Source organism: Lampetra fluviatilis, chromosome 10 (assembly GCF_964198595.1).
Source record: "Lampetra fluviatilis chromosome 10, kcLamFluv1.1, whole genome shotgun sequence".
Classification (NCBI taxonomy): domain Eukaryota; kingdom Metazoa; phylum Chordata; class Hyperoartia; order Petromyzontiformes; family Petromyzontidae; genus Lampetra; species Lampetra fluviatilis.
The window spans coordinates 4,334,682-4,347,493 of record NC_136284.1 but is presented as its reverse complement, the minus strand read 5'-3'; the positions used below and the strand labels follow the sequence as shown (position 1 = coordinate 4,347,493).

Here is a 12,812-nt window from a genome sequence, read left to right as displayed (position 1 = left end):
CTACCGAAGCTTTGTTTACCAAATATATATATCGAGGTATTATTTTATTTCTTACACAACCTACATCAGGCACGGAGTTCGATTTTTGCAGATTTATGCCACCGTTTTATCCCACGCCATAATTTGTATTTATTTAGCTGCAATGTCGAGTGGCGAAATGGGATCACGTGATGTATGTATGTTGAGCTTCTTTCGCACAGTGCCTAGCCAACCAACGTGCTCATCAGAGGTGCGGGGGAAGGAAGACAAACTCTAAACACAAACAGTTCTAAAGAAATGAGTAGATTTAAAAGTGCATAAGCTCCAGTGGCTACCTAATATCGGTCGTTGCCCATACAAATAATAATCTGGTGGTTTACCAGCGTTATTGATTCAAGCAAGCCTCGCCGCTGATGAGACACTCTGTGTCGAAACCAGACCAGAGATTGCTTTGTACGTAATGCTGCAGGAATTATTCACTCCCAGAAGGCCGTGCGACTGATGTGGGTTGTGTCAGAAATACTTTGATATTTTTGTTTATGTGGAAAGATGAATAAGTGAAGGAGACATTTATCCGCTTATACTCTCCGCAACGTCACCGATGATTTATTTTCAGTTGTATACTATCCTACTTATATATACTATATATAATGTATAATTATATAACATCAGTACTTAATTGTAATACTTAATTGTAATATATAGTATAATTATATATTATTCTAATTATATGTAATTTTAAGTTATATACTATACTTTAGTACATTCAATGTGCTTGAAAGATGACACAAATCTCGGAGATAATTCAGAGATGGCTATAGATGGTACGGGAGAACAATAGACATGAATAGATATACAGTGCTGTATATAAATGAGATGTAACAGGAGAGCTGTAGCCCTGGACCAAATCGCCCGCAGTGTGCCCAATCTTGTCAGATCTCAGAAGCTAAGCAGGTTCAAGCCTGGATAGCGCTTAGCGGGTTAACTACCATGCGTGAAGGACAGGCGTTATTGGCAGTTGAGGGCAGTGCAGCAAATTTCCATATTGTTCTGTACTCCGTTTCACTAACCTGCACCGCCCAGCGTGGTGAGGCATGGTCAAACATCCTCTCAAGGTGGTGTGGAGAAATCCTCATCCAACCGGCGGATTAACAAACAGGCTGTGCATGTACCTAGCCTCATGTGCAGTGGATTAATCAGGCTCACAATTATGGTTGTCACCTTCCGAAAGTACAAAAAACGGGGCATATCTTGGGTAGAAGAACATCTCGCACTACCAGTAAATGGAGCACTACATGTACTCCAAATGCATGGTCTTGAGGGGCGTATACCAGACTATTATTATACTATTATTACGCAACCGACTTTTAATGTCCCAGGAAAGTCTTACAGATTTCCCAAGATTGCCTATCTCAACATGAGGATAATCCTGGCAATCCCACTGTGTCGTCAAGAGTGCACATGACACCAGATCCTTTTGAGCTCTTGTAGCCCCAGCTCTCGATGGACCCACCGCACCACACTATCTAATATTTTCCTGACTGTTTTTCACAACAAGCCCCAGGGCTCGGGTGAAACCCTAGCGAGTGCCACCCATTAGGGCCCAATAACCCAGCAGAGAGAGAGAGTGAGCTGATGCCAGCGGGGGGTCAGGAGTGCGTTGGGTTATATCAGACCCAAAATGCTGGAGGTCCAAAATGTGGTCTTGGCTTAGAGCCCAGGATGACCCTAATCTGGGCCTGAGATTCAGCCTGCACAACACGAGCAACTTGTTACTCAATGCAGTTATCCAAAGACAGGGCGATTGCACCACTGTTGGGCTGTGGGAGATGGCTTTAAAAAAAACGTATTCAAGGAACTCCAGCAGATTAAAATTGATTTATTTTCATGGCAGAAGAATGCCAAAGCGTAGCATTTTTAGCACTCGGTAAGCGGTAGCGCTCCCAACACTTTGTGAATTAAATGGAGATGGCACGTGTTACGCGATAGCAAGCAACCACTAACGATACTCCCACCCCCTGCTCTGTGTAGCCTACACAGACTGTTGGGGCAAGTGCTGCAAGTGAACCACCAACTAAGGGTGGCACAGCGCACGCTCGGTACCCTTTCGAGTTTCTCCACTGTTGATGTTCCCACCGCACGCACCCGTGGCATGTTCGGAACGTGGTCCCGATGATCACTCCGGTGCTGGATTTTTGTAGCGCAGTAACCATTGAGCCAACCGTAGGCGCTTGCGGTTGTTAAAAATCGGTCTTTTATTTTGCGTTACCTGTTAGACCAGGGGTCGGCAACCTGAGGCTCCTCAAGGACTGCTTCGTGACGTTATTTATTAAGGACCACCGTCTCGTATTCACCACAGTGCATTGCGGCTCTTGAAATATTGAGGGTTTTTTAAACAATTGTTTTTGCTATTTTGGTTGCTGACCGCAGCGAAACGGTTACCAGTTTTTGCCGCACATAGGAATGTCGGGGAATGAACGTAACAACGTAGCACGTTTACCTCCTCGGCTGAGAGATAAAGGAGAGCTGTCATAGTCTAATGGTAAGCACACTGGCCTCTGTCTACCTGGCAGTGTAGATGGAGATGATGCAGTCGATCGTGGTGGGGTTAAGTGTGGGGGTACTCCTACCTCTTTTAAGACACGTCTGTTCAGCATGGAAGAGTAGACCAAATACCCCCCCCCCTTCCACAGCTAGCTACCTTGGAGGCACGGCCCGCCAGCAGTGTTCTAGCGATTGCAGGACTGTTCTACTTTACCTTTTAACGGAGATAAAGATTGTGATTGAATTTGACTTATCCCACCATGGCACATGCCAATCAAGTGCGTTCATTACTAACTTTCAAACCGAAATGGTTACCGATTATTGAAACCTTACCGGTTTACTGGTTCTCCTTTAACAACCCTCACCAGCACAAACAAAGGCAAAGATCCCCCGTGTAGTCTTGACAGACTTGGGGCAAGTGGTGCTAGCAAGCCTATTAAGGCCGGTACGGCACGCGAGTGGGTGGTGGCCAACACCACGCCCGGCCACCTTTGTCTCCCTGGCGGTGATGTTTTCACACCACACCAGGTACTTATTTGAGGCTGAGTCGACCTAGGGAAGGCCCAGGACCAGTTCGGATAATGGTCACTGGTTGTTGGCTCTGAGTGGGAATCTAACCCAGGTTGCTGGGTTTGTAGGGCAGCACGCTAATCGCTACACTACCGGCACACACACACGCCGACGATTGGCACGCCTTAGTGCGTGCTGCAGCCCAAAGCTGCGTAATCTCTGCTTTGCTAATACGACAGTGGCCCACTGTACCATACCCACATGCATTCCATCCTTCATGGATTCCCGGTTAACATAATCCTCATCAAGACGGATTCGAACAGTTTAAGTAAAGTACATGGCAGTGTTTATAGCAGGGGCCTCATAACGAGGTGGCGCTGGCTTTTGAGAATGTTGCGTGGTTATTTTTGTCTCAATACTAAATTGTCCTGCTTGTTGCAGGTCAAGAAAATCAGTGGGATTCGCGATAATTCAATATTAGGTACGATAGACCATAACCTATAAACATCACCCCCTTTACAGCCATATTCCCTAAATCCTAACTTTTAACTCTTAACTCGTAAATCATGTACCCTAACCTTAAACCAACAATCTAAATCCCTAAACCACAACCCTAACTCCTTAATCCCAAAGATCTGACCCCTTAACCCAAAACGAAAACTAAAGATGTGACTTCCCTTATTGCAGCAACTGAAACCATAAGAACAAGAGCTGTGTGATTGGACAAAAAAAATACGTTCTTAATGTTCGTGCAGTACAGTATATATATGAAACAAAAAAATATGCCAAGACAGTAGCGTGCCACAGAGTTTATTTCTGCAAAGTAGCAATTTTTTGTAATCTTTTCTTTCATATCGTTGTACTCCGAGCGAAACGAGAGCGAGAGCGAAATAAAGGTACAAACAAAAATGTAGGAAAAAATATATAAAAAAAACCAACGTCAAATTGGGGGGGGGGGCGGTCGGGGAGGGGGGGTTGGGGGGGGGTTGGCGAGATGTCTGAGACCGAGGATAAAGAGCACAAGCGCTGTACTTGGTGTTCTTTGTGCATCAAAGGCCCCCCACCCCCCCGAGGGGCTGGAACGCGTCGAGTCGGCACGCCGTCTAAACAACACTGATCAGGCCCCGGGCACAATGGCGGTGGCGCGATGTGGCCAAAGTTAACAGGGCCCAATTTTCAAAGGACCACCGGCGTTCTTCGTGATGCTCGTGTCGTGGCAGCCGCATGCGTTGGCACTGTGGCCTGCTGTGGCCTGCTGTGGTCTGCTGTACACGCGCGCGTTCTGTTGTTGTTGTTGTTGTGGGTGAGTCCTCAGTGCGGTGTGTAGACGTCGACACTGGGGGAATCGATGGGCGGCCGGACGTGGCACTAACCACGCTGCTCACTCGTGTACTGTGTCGGCCTTCACAGCTGCTGCTCGCTAACAGCACTTGCCCCAACAGTCTGTTAAGGCTATACGGGGGATCTTTGTCTCTGTGTGTGCTGAGGCCACGGGCTACCGCTTGTGGGGAGCGGTAGGGTAGTCGTTAGCGCGCTGCGCTGCGAACCTGGCGAGCCGAGATCTATTCCCGCTCACGGTCAACAGCAGTGATGATTATTTGAACTGGTTCTGGGCCTGCTCTAGGTCGACTCGGCCTCAAATTAGTACCTGGTGCGGTGTGTAAACATCGCCACTCGGGAGACAAAGGCGGCCAGGTGTGGTGGTGGGCCCATCCACCCCCTTGTGTGCCGTGGTGGCCTTCGTAGGTGCTCGCAAACAGCACTTGCCCCAACAGTCTATTAAGGCTATACGGGGTATCTTTGTATTTGTGTGCTGAGGGATAAGAGGATGAGAGATGACGTGGGCTGATGTGGTGCGGGAAGATATGGGACTGATTAGACTTGTCCAATGACTGGTACCAGCGGTGTCAACAGCGACCTCTGTCAAGGATGCTACTGGGCAGTGCCAGGCTAGGTTCACTTTGAGGCGACAGGGCAGTTGGAGGCAGAGCGAAGCTGGCACAGTGCGTTTATTTAGTAGCCATTCCCCCGCACCTGTGATGAGCATGGTTGGCTACGTACGGTGCGAAATATGTTCAACATACACACATACGTACATGGAACCAAAGCGCACGTAGCCCGGCACACGCGCCCCGCGATAACGTCGCTGCCGCTCGGCGGGCCGGGGACGGCGGTTGTCGGTGCGCGCCGTTGACGAGTGGCTCTTGCCGTCGCACAGGGTCATGTCGGAGCTGCCCTGCACGTCGGTGCAGAACACGGTGGTGAGCACGTCGGCCTTCCTCACCGAGGAGGAGGAGGAGGATGACAACGCGCCACGCATCTGCGGGGTGTGCGGCGACCGGGCCACCGGCTACCATTTCAACGCCATGACCTGCGAGGGATGCAAGGGCTTCTTTCGGTAGTACTCACCCCGCGACGACCTAATTCTGCCACTCACCGCAGACCTCTCGGCAACCCCCCCACCACCACCCCCCCCCCTCTGTGCACTCTTGGCTGAATGTTCACACATGGCCACCCCCTTTTCTGTTTGACCCTTTCACTTGTTGGTGTCTTTTACGTGTTTGTTGCTGCTGCTGCTGTTGTTGAAGGGAGTGGGGCTGTTTGGTGATATTATGGTGGATAGAGTACTGAGAGTGTTCCCGTGACCAAATCGCCCCGAACGTTTGCCCGATCTCAGTTCTCAGAAGCTAAGCGGGTGGGGTTGAGCCAGGTGACCCGCTGCGCCTTAAAACACAATAATGGGCATTGGGGGCAAGGCAGCAGAATCCGTTGTTGTTTTGTACTACCCGACCTTTAACCTGCGCCGGCCAGCACGGTAAAAGTGTAGTAAAAATATCCCAAGGTGTGGGGAGGCCCTCGATCCTGCGGGGCATTGACAAGCGCACTTTTCGTGTACACGCACGCGTACTCCAAATGCGCGCTTGGAGAGGTTTGTTTTGTTACGGTGCAATATGGTACGTTGAACCTCCTTGGCTACCGTACGTAGCCAACCGTGCTCATCGGAGGTAATGCGGGTTGTCGTTGGTCGTGTGACCGCTGCTGTTTGGGATTCCGAGAAAGGCAATTGAAAATCTGCTTTTGGGCATTTGTTTGCTAGAGGCTGTGTGACGGCATTTTTTTGCCTTTCTCACTGTGGCCGCGCGTGTAGTGAACCCTGTGCATCGCCGTTCGCGTCCTTGGGCAGCTTATCTCAGCTGTTGATATGAACGCTTTTGCCACAAATAGCGGAAACTTCATCAAAACGAATATAGGCGCAGGGTAAAAACAAGCACCAAAGATTTGCTGTGATATTATTTCAATGTACTTGTTTACCCAGGAAGCCTGAGTCTTATGACTGTTTCAGGAGGGTCTTGTCAAGCTTCTGCAGAATGGGGTGATGTTACTATGCAGAATCCCAATTGAGTGATTGGCATTTTTTTTGCATTTAAACGTTTGTGAATACTAGTTAAACTTTTTTTTATCTATGAGAGGAATCCAGAGATCCTGGCAGAAACCCATACAGAACAGGGGGAGAACATACAAACTCAAACTCCGTACAAAAGGCACCCAAGTCGGGAATTAAATCCGAGGCGCCCTTCTTACTGAGAGACAGAAATTATACCACTGCACGCTACCCTGCCGCTCTAGAATCAGACCAAGTCAAAACTGACATGTGTGTGGTGGCTATAATCTGCAATCAGAAAACATGAGCCGCTTCTGAAATCATGCACAAATGTACGATGGTGCAGTGTTATTTTTCGCAGCAGATGACATGCACATTCCCTCCTTTAATCTCTGATCGCTGTAATCGGACAAATCAAACGTGATGTACACCTGGCAGTGGAGATTATAGACTGCAATCGGAGAACAGTGGCTACTTGTTAAGCTATGCACAAACGTATGCCGGTGGAGTTTACAGACGCAAATAGGTAAATGGATTTGGCACACAGCCCTTTATTACTTAAGCATCTTCAAGCAACAAACTTCTGGGCCTTTGGTAGGGTTTTTTTATCTGACACTTTTCACTTGCGCTGTTGCCAATTTGTTTTTGCCAGGCCTTCTGACCCTCCGTGCATATTGTGTACAGGCCTGGCTCCAGCTCCTCTCAGATGGTGGGGGGTGGGCGTGGACAGTATTCCTGTTGTGTGGGGGGCCACCACAAGAAACTGAACTCTGGTGCTCCAAAGGGACATTTGGTGGTGCAGAGCCCACCCCAGCACCCCCTACGCCCGTTGGATATCTCAAGCCTTAGCTGCCAGTAACTGCGTGTTGGGACACGGACGGTCTGACTCCCCTCGTGATTACAGTGATCACATCGACAAGACGTGGAGATCCAACTCTTGAATCAAATGGTATTTTTCTTTCACATAGTCATTAAGAGATTGTTGATTTTCCTAATAATTTTTTTTGATTTATTTGAGTAATGGATCACTGACTATCAATTTGAATACTCAATCGGATAATAGTTGCTGGGAGGGGGGGTGGTGCGGGGAGGAAAATGTCACCTCTATTGCCACGTGTGCCATTGCTGGAGCAGAGCTGTGGCTTAGTGGGGTGCCACGGTGGCAAGATGTTAACTACCTCGCCTGCTATACAGGAGGTATTGGGTTCGATCTCGACCCTGACGCCTGCATATTTGGAGTGTGCATGTTCTCCCTGGGGTCGCGTGGATTTTTCCCAGGTCCTCCGGTTGTTATATGCACATTTAGAAACATGCGTTTAGAGTTTTAGGCTGCTATAAACTTCCACATGATAAGCCACTTCGTTAAGCTGTCATTTGTGGCCATAGCCCAGTGGGTCTTAGCTGTTAAAAAAAATGATGCATGGGTATGGTCTAGTGATGTCAATTGGCATAATTGGTGTTACGCTGGGAGTGGCTTGTGGAGGTTTTCCGTCTTTCAGAAGGCTGGATATGGTGCCAGCTGCCATTTTTTTAAAGGGGCCCGACCACAGCAAAATATGTACGTAAATCTCTGCTGAGACGGCCCATGTGTACAGGATTGTTATTATACCCTATATATTGTTACAATCCTTTAATTTCTGCATCTTAGATTTCGTTCTCAAAAAGCTTTAACAGCCGCTTGCGCGCTCGTGCGCGTGTCTGCGCATCATGAGTTTGCATAGGCTTGCCCAAAACTATCGCTGTGTTTGATGGACTTACTTTGACTTGCCGTAACAAGAAACTGGCAAAATGCTACACTCTGCGTTGGTGACTGTAATCCAGGGTTTAGTTTAGTATGTTCCAGGTCATGTTCGGGGACACAGAGAAACTTGATATCTCACTCACTCAAACTAATTTGGAGCTTTCGTGACTGCAAGAATTACTCTTTGGTTCTTTCGGTAAAGTCACGTATAAAGATAAAATAGTATGCTATTATTTAATTTATTATTTTATCTTTATACGTGACTTTACCGAAAGAACCAAAGAGTCACTCAAACTAGTAAACTTTTCTTTTTTATTATACGAGGTAAGGCCGACTGAGCTATATAGCTCTTTCTCAGAAGCGACTTGGTCACTAATGATCGCTCAATGAAGTGGCTTATCATTTGGAAATGCACAGCAGCCAGATTCCAAGAACACAGGATGAGATGTTACTATCCTTTGTGCAAGCACTTCCAAGAGTTCATGAACAGTGAGCCTGGTGAAATTTGGGGAGCGCATCGTCAGTAGTGAACCTTTGGTTCCTAGGGTGTTTCGGCCTTTGATACTATACACCCTCCCCAAAGGCGGCCAGCGACAGGGTGATCAATCCTACGCTTGCGTCCCATTCCCAATTAGTCATAGGAGTTGCCTTGTTGTTGATAGCCAACATCCCATGGGACTATGCATGGCAGGGGCGTCCTCCTCCCTGAGTCAAGCATTGTTGACTGCATACCTCCTGGCCCTCTCACTTTGGGGCCCAGCTGGGGTCTTTCCTCTTCATCCAGAGCCACTGACTGCTGCCTTCTGCCACCTCCGATACAGCTCTGATTGCCGAACGCTGGCTCTGGCCCTTAATTCCCAAGTTTCTAAGCAGTCTGGTTGTAGATGTTGGCACAAAACCTCTGCAGCCCACCTCCACTGGTCGGACTTCTGTGTTCCAGCCATTATGCCGTGCTTCGGCAGCTAGATCGGCATAGCGCAGATGTTTTCGCTTATAAGCCTCATCTACTGAGTCCTCCCAGGGTACTGTGAGCTCAATGATGAAGACCTTCTTGAGCAAACGGGACCAGAGCACCATGTCAGGTCTTAGGGTGGTGGTTGCGATCTCCGGAGGAAACAAGTTGCCGGCCAATGTCAGCTAGCATTTTCCAGTCGCGGGCCAAGCGCAGCTGGTCTCTAAACGCATTTCTCTAAATGTGGAGGGATAAACCGGAGGACCCGGAGAAAAATCCACACAACCACCGGGGGAACACGCAAACTCCAAATGTGCAGACGTCAGGGTCTGGATCGAACTCACGACCTCCTGTATACCAGGTGAGGTAGTTAACATCTCACCACCGTGGCGCCACCAACCTACGCATCTCAAGCCTTTGCTTTCTGGAAGATGATGAAAGCACTCCTCAAAACAGTCTTCATCAGCCTTCAAAAGCACTGCATGTGTCGACAATTCATACATGCAGAATTATGAATGGTAATAATTTACAGCCATTTGTCAATCCACTACTGGATGAAGGCCTCACACGTTGTCTGTTTTTGACCACACGTACTTGGTTGTCGAAGGGTGGGGGTGGGCGGCCCCTTGACCGATTCAGATATCGCTTGCCGCTCTTTTTAGCCATGGCCAGGAATCAACAAATTTGCATTGCTAGGTTCATAGGGTGGTGCACGAACGATGCGGTAATCGCAAAACATGGTCGATGCATCTGTGCGTAACGCAAAGCGATCATGAGCGTCGTTGTGGAGAATATGAGTCGCACAATAAATAAGCGGACATTGCATCGCATTCCTATATTTTTCTGTCCACGTAAAAAAAAACATTTCACACATCCCGTCATCCAGAAGACTTGGAGCTGCATCATTTCAGCAGCTTTGGTTCAATACTAGCAAAACTTACGACCAGTCTTGACATGCAGTGTCTTATCAAGAGAAGTCAGGCTCACGTGAATCAACGCTGGTGAACTGGCAGATGTTCTCGTCAAAGGACACTCTTTGTCTCTAGACATGGGCCCGAGTTCGATGTGAAGGTCTGTGTGTGTGTGTGCGTGCGCGCCAGTTCTATGTTTGCTTGGTGTCAACGACCACTGATCTTCGAAAGTGTACTATGCCCTGCAATTTTACGACCCAGCTTTAATGAATAACAAAGCAAATGTCCCTAAATTCCGAGAAGGATCTGGACATAAACATGATTGGTGGGGGGGGGGATCAAAGTTTGAAGGACATTCAAACACCTAAGCTTGTGAAGTACTGGAAAGAGTGGACGTGGTCTCCCGTAATAATAGCTCCGGGGTGGGGGGGGGGTTAAGAGCGCCCTTTAGTCAGTCCATAGTCCAGCTGATTGTGGTAGGTGAGGCAGGAGTTACAAAAGGTCATCATTCTTGGGAGCCGGGCAGAAGGTTTCAATAACAGCAGTAAAGGAAAAAATGGGATGTCAGATGAAGCAAAGGCCAGATAAGGCCAGGTGAGAGTTAACTGGGACAAAAAAACATGCCCTTTTAAAGAAGATAATGTGTGCAAGTACCCATTAACACAAAGTGCACAGATAAAAACACAGTAACAACTGTAAACAAACGGCAGCGTTTGTGTGGTATCCGACAAAACTTAATTGATTCTTATGGCGGTACCCCGGGGTACCAAATAATACAAAATGACCGAGGCAATTAAATATTTTACTTCTGGGACACTATTTTTTTTCCAGGGGTGTACTTAACTCCGCGACTGGGGTACCAATCAGTCTGAAATCAGTGCCACTCCGCGATGTCGAAATACAGCGAGGACGATTGCGCCAAAACCCTGAACGCTCGCACGTGGCACCATAGTGGTGCATCGTGCACAGCTCGTCGAGACGAGTCGATTGTCGCATCGCCGACCATCAACAGGCTAAAAATGACTGCATCACGGACATGATGCGAGAGCCGGGGTACTATGGTACCGCCAAAAGGTTCAATTAACGCATGTCCCAACATTCGAAGCAAAAACAAACGTTAAAAAAACGACAGGCTCTCCTAAAGTGGTCACGCAATAAAATCAAAATAAGAGTGGAGTTGCAAGTAAATTGTCACTTTACAGTGCTGACAGCAAACGGAAAAGAGTGAAGCTTTATATATTTTTTTCCGTCATGAAGATTGCCTTATCGCAGAAAACATATACGCCTAAACAGGCCAACACCTTTGAACATTTGTCCTCATAGTTATTATCCGTTGGTGGTGAATCGGTCAACATTTATTTTATTACTATTTTTAAAAGTTGTGTGTTAACAATTGCTAACGTCCGGTTGGTGAGTGACGATCTAAACCAGTCCTGCCAACCCCCTCCACTTCTTCAGAAACCTGTGCCGCTCCATAAAATCTCTACATTTCTTGGGCAGGCCTTCATCCGTTGTCAAATTGAGAACGGCTGGAGTCAATAGAAATGCATGCCAGCGCAGTTATTTTTACTTGCATGCTTTTTTTTATCGAGTTACATTGTAGCTCTTCAACTCTTATGCAAGCATAGAACACAGCGGTATGAAATGTGTTGTGTAAAACCGTACGGGGTAGATGCTGAAATCCTCTTCAATTCAAAATAATGGAAGGACTAACGATTTGGACATAAAGTAATGGGATTTTGTAATTGCGTTAGAAGTGACATTAAGGTCTTTGGCCGAGCAATCTGTGTGACAGTGTGGGAGAGGCGCGGGCTGCCCATAGGGCTCATTGTAATCGCGCGTCGCATGACGTCATACTTTGATGTTAAATTAAAACGCAGTGCAGACTGAAATGATGAAAATCATCAGAGTGGACATTTATGTACGTGTGTATATGTATGTTGAACTTCTTTCGCAACGTGCGTAGCCAACTTGCTCATCGGAGGTGCGGATAGAGTAGATAGAGGTGTATTGGAAGTAACTGTAAATATCAATCGCTGGATGAACACCACCCCCAAGCTCCTGTGTCGGTCATGGCGGATGTTTGAGCATACTTCACTACGCTGGCCAGTGCGTGAAGAGGGCAGTGGCAGTGCAGGACCAGTTCAGATATCGCCCACCACTAAACGCTTTCCATGGCTGGGAATCGAACTGAGATCGGCAGGTTCTTAGTGCACCGCAGTGCACCGCAGTGTAGCACAGGAGCAGCTAGATGCAAAAGCACAGTTCTGGTATAAGCATGGTGGCGAAATGTGAACTACTTTGCTTGGTTCACAGGAGGTCGTGGGTTCGATCCAGACCATGATGCCTGTTTATTTGGAGTTTGCATGTTCTTTCCGTGGTCGCGTGGATTTTTCTTCGGGTCCTCTGTTTTTTTTCCTCCACATTTAGAAATCTGCGTTTTTGACTGCTATTCATTTGTATTTGGCTGCTATACATTTCCACACGATAAGTGACTTAATTGGGATACCATTTGTGGCCAGGTCGCTTCTGAAAAAGAGCTATATAGCTCAGGTGGGCCTTACCTGGTAAATCAAACATAATTTGTACTTTTTATAGTTTTGCATAGTTTATAAACAAATGTTTATGTTACTGTACTCTGGTGAGGGGGGGTACAAAGGTCAACTTCTGACGTTCGATTTGAGCCACAGCTGGTATTACTCGCAAAGGGGTGTGCTTATATCCAGCTTCTACCGAATTACGGTTTCTGGATTCAATGTGAATGTCGTGACTGATGATGCTTTCGAGCAGAGA

General features: G+C 47.5%; 1 protein-coding gene across 1 annotated transcript in view; it reads left to right on the top strand.

The window, feature by feature from the left end:
* LOC144934443 (vitamin D3 receptor-like) overlaps positions 1 to 12,812 on the top strand; it is an 84,250-nt gene that overhangs the window by 5,140 nt on the left and 66,298 nt on the right. The window contains exon 2 of the mRNA XM_078860195.1: positions 5,252 to 5,431. Coding sequence (XP_078716321.1) covers positions 5,256 to 5,431 — 176 coding nt within the window. The 5' untranslated portion in view covers positions 5,252 to 5,255. The remainder of the gene's footprint in view (positions 1 to 5,251; positions 5,432 to 12,812) is intronic.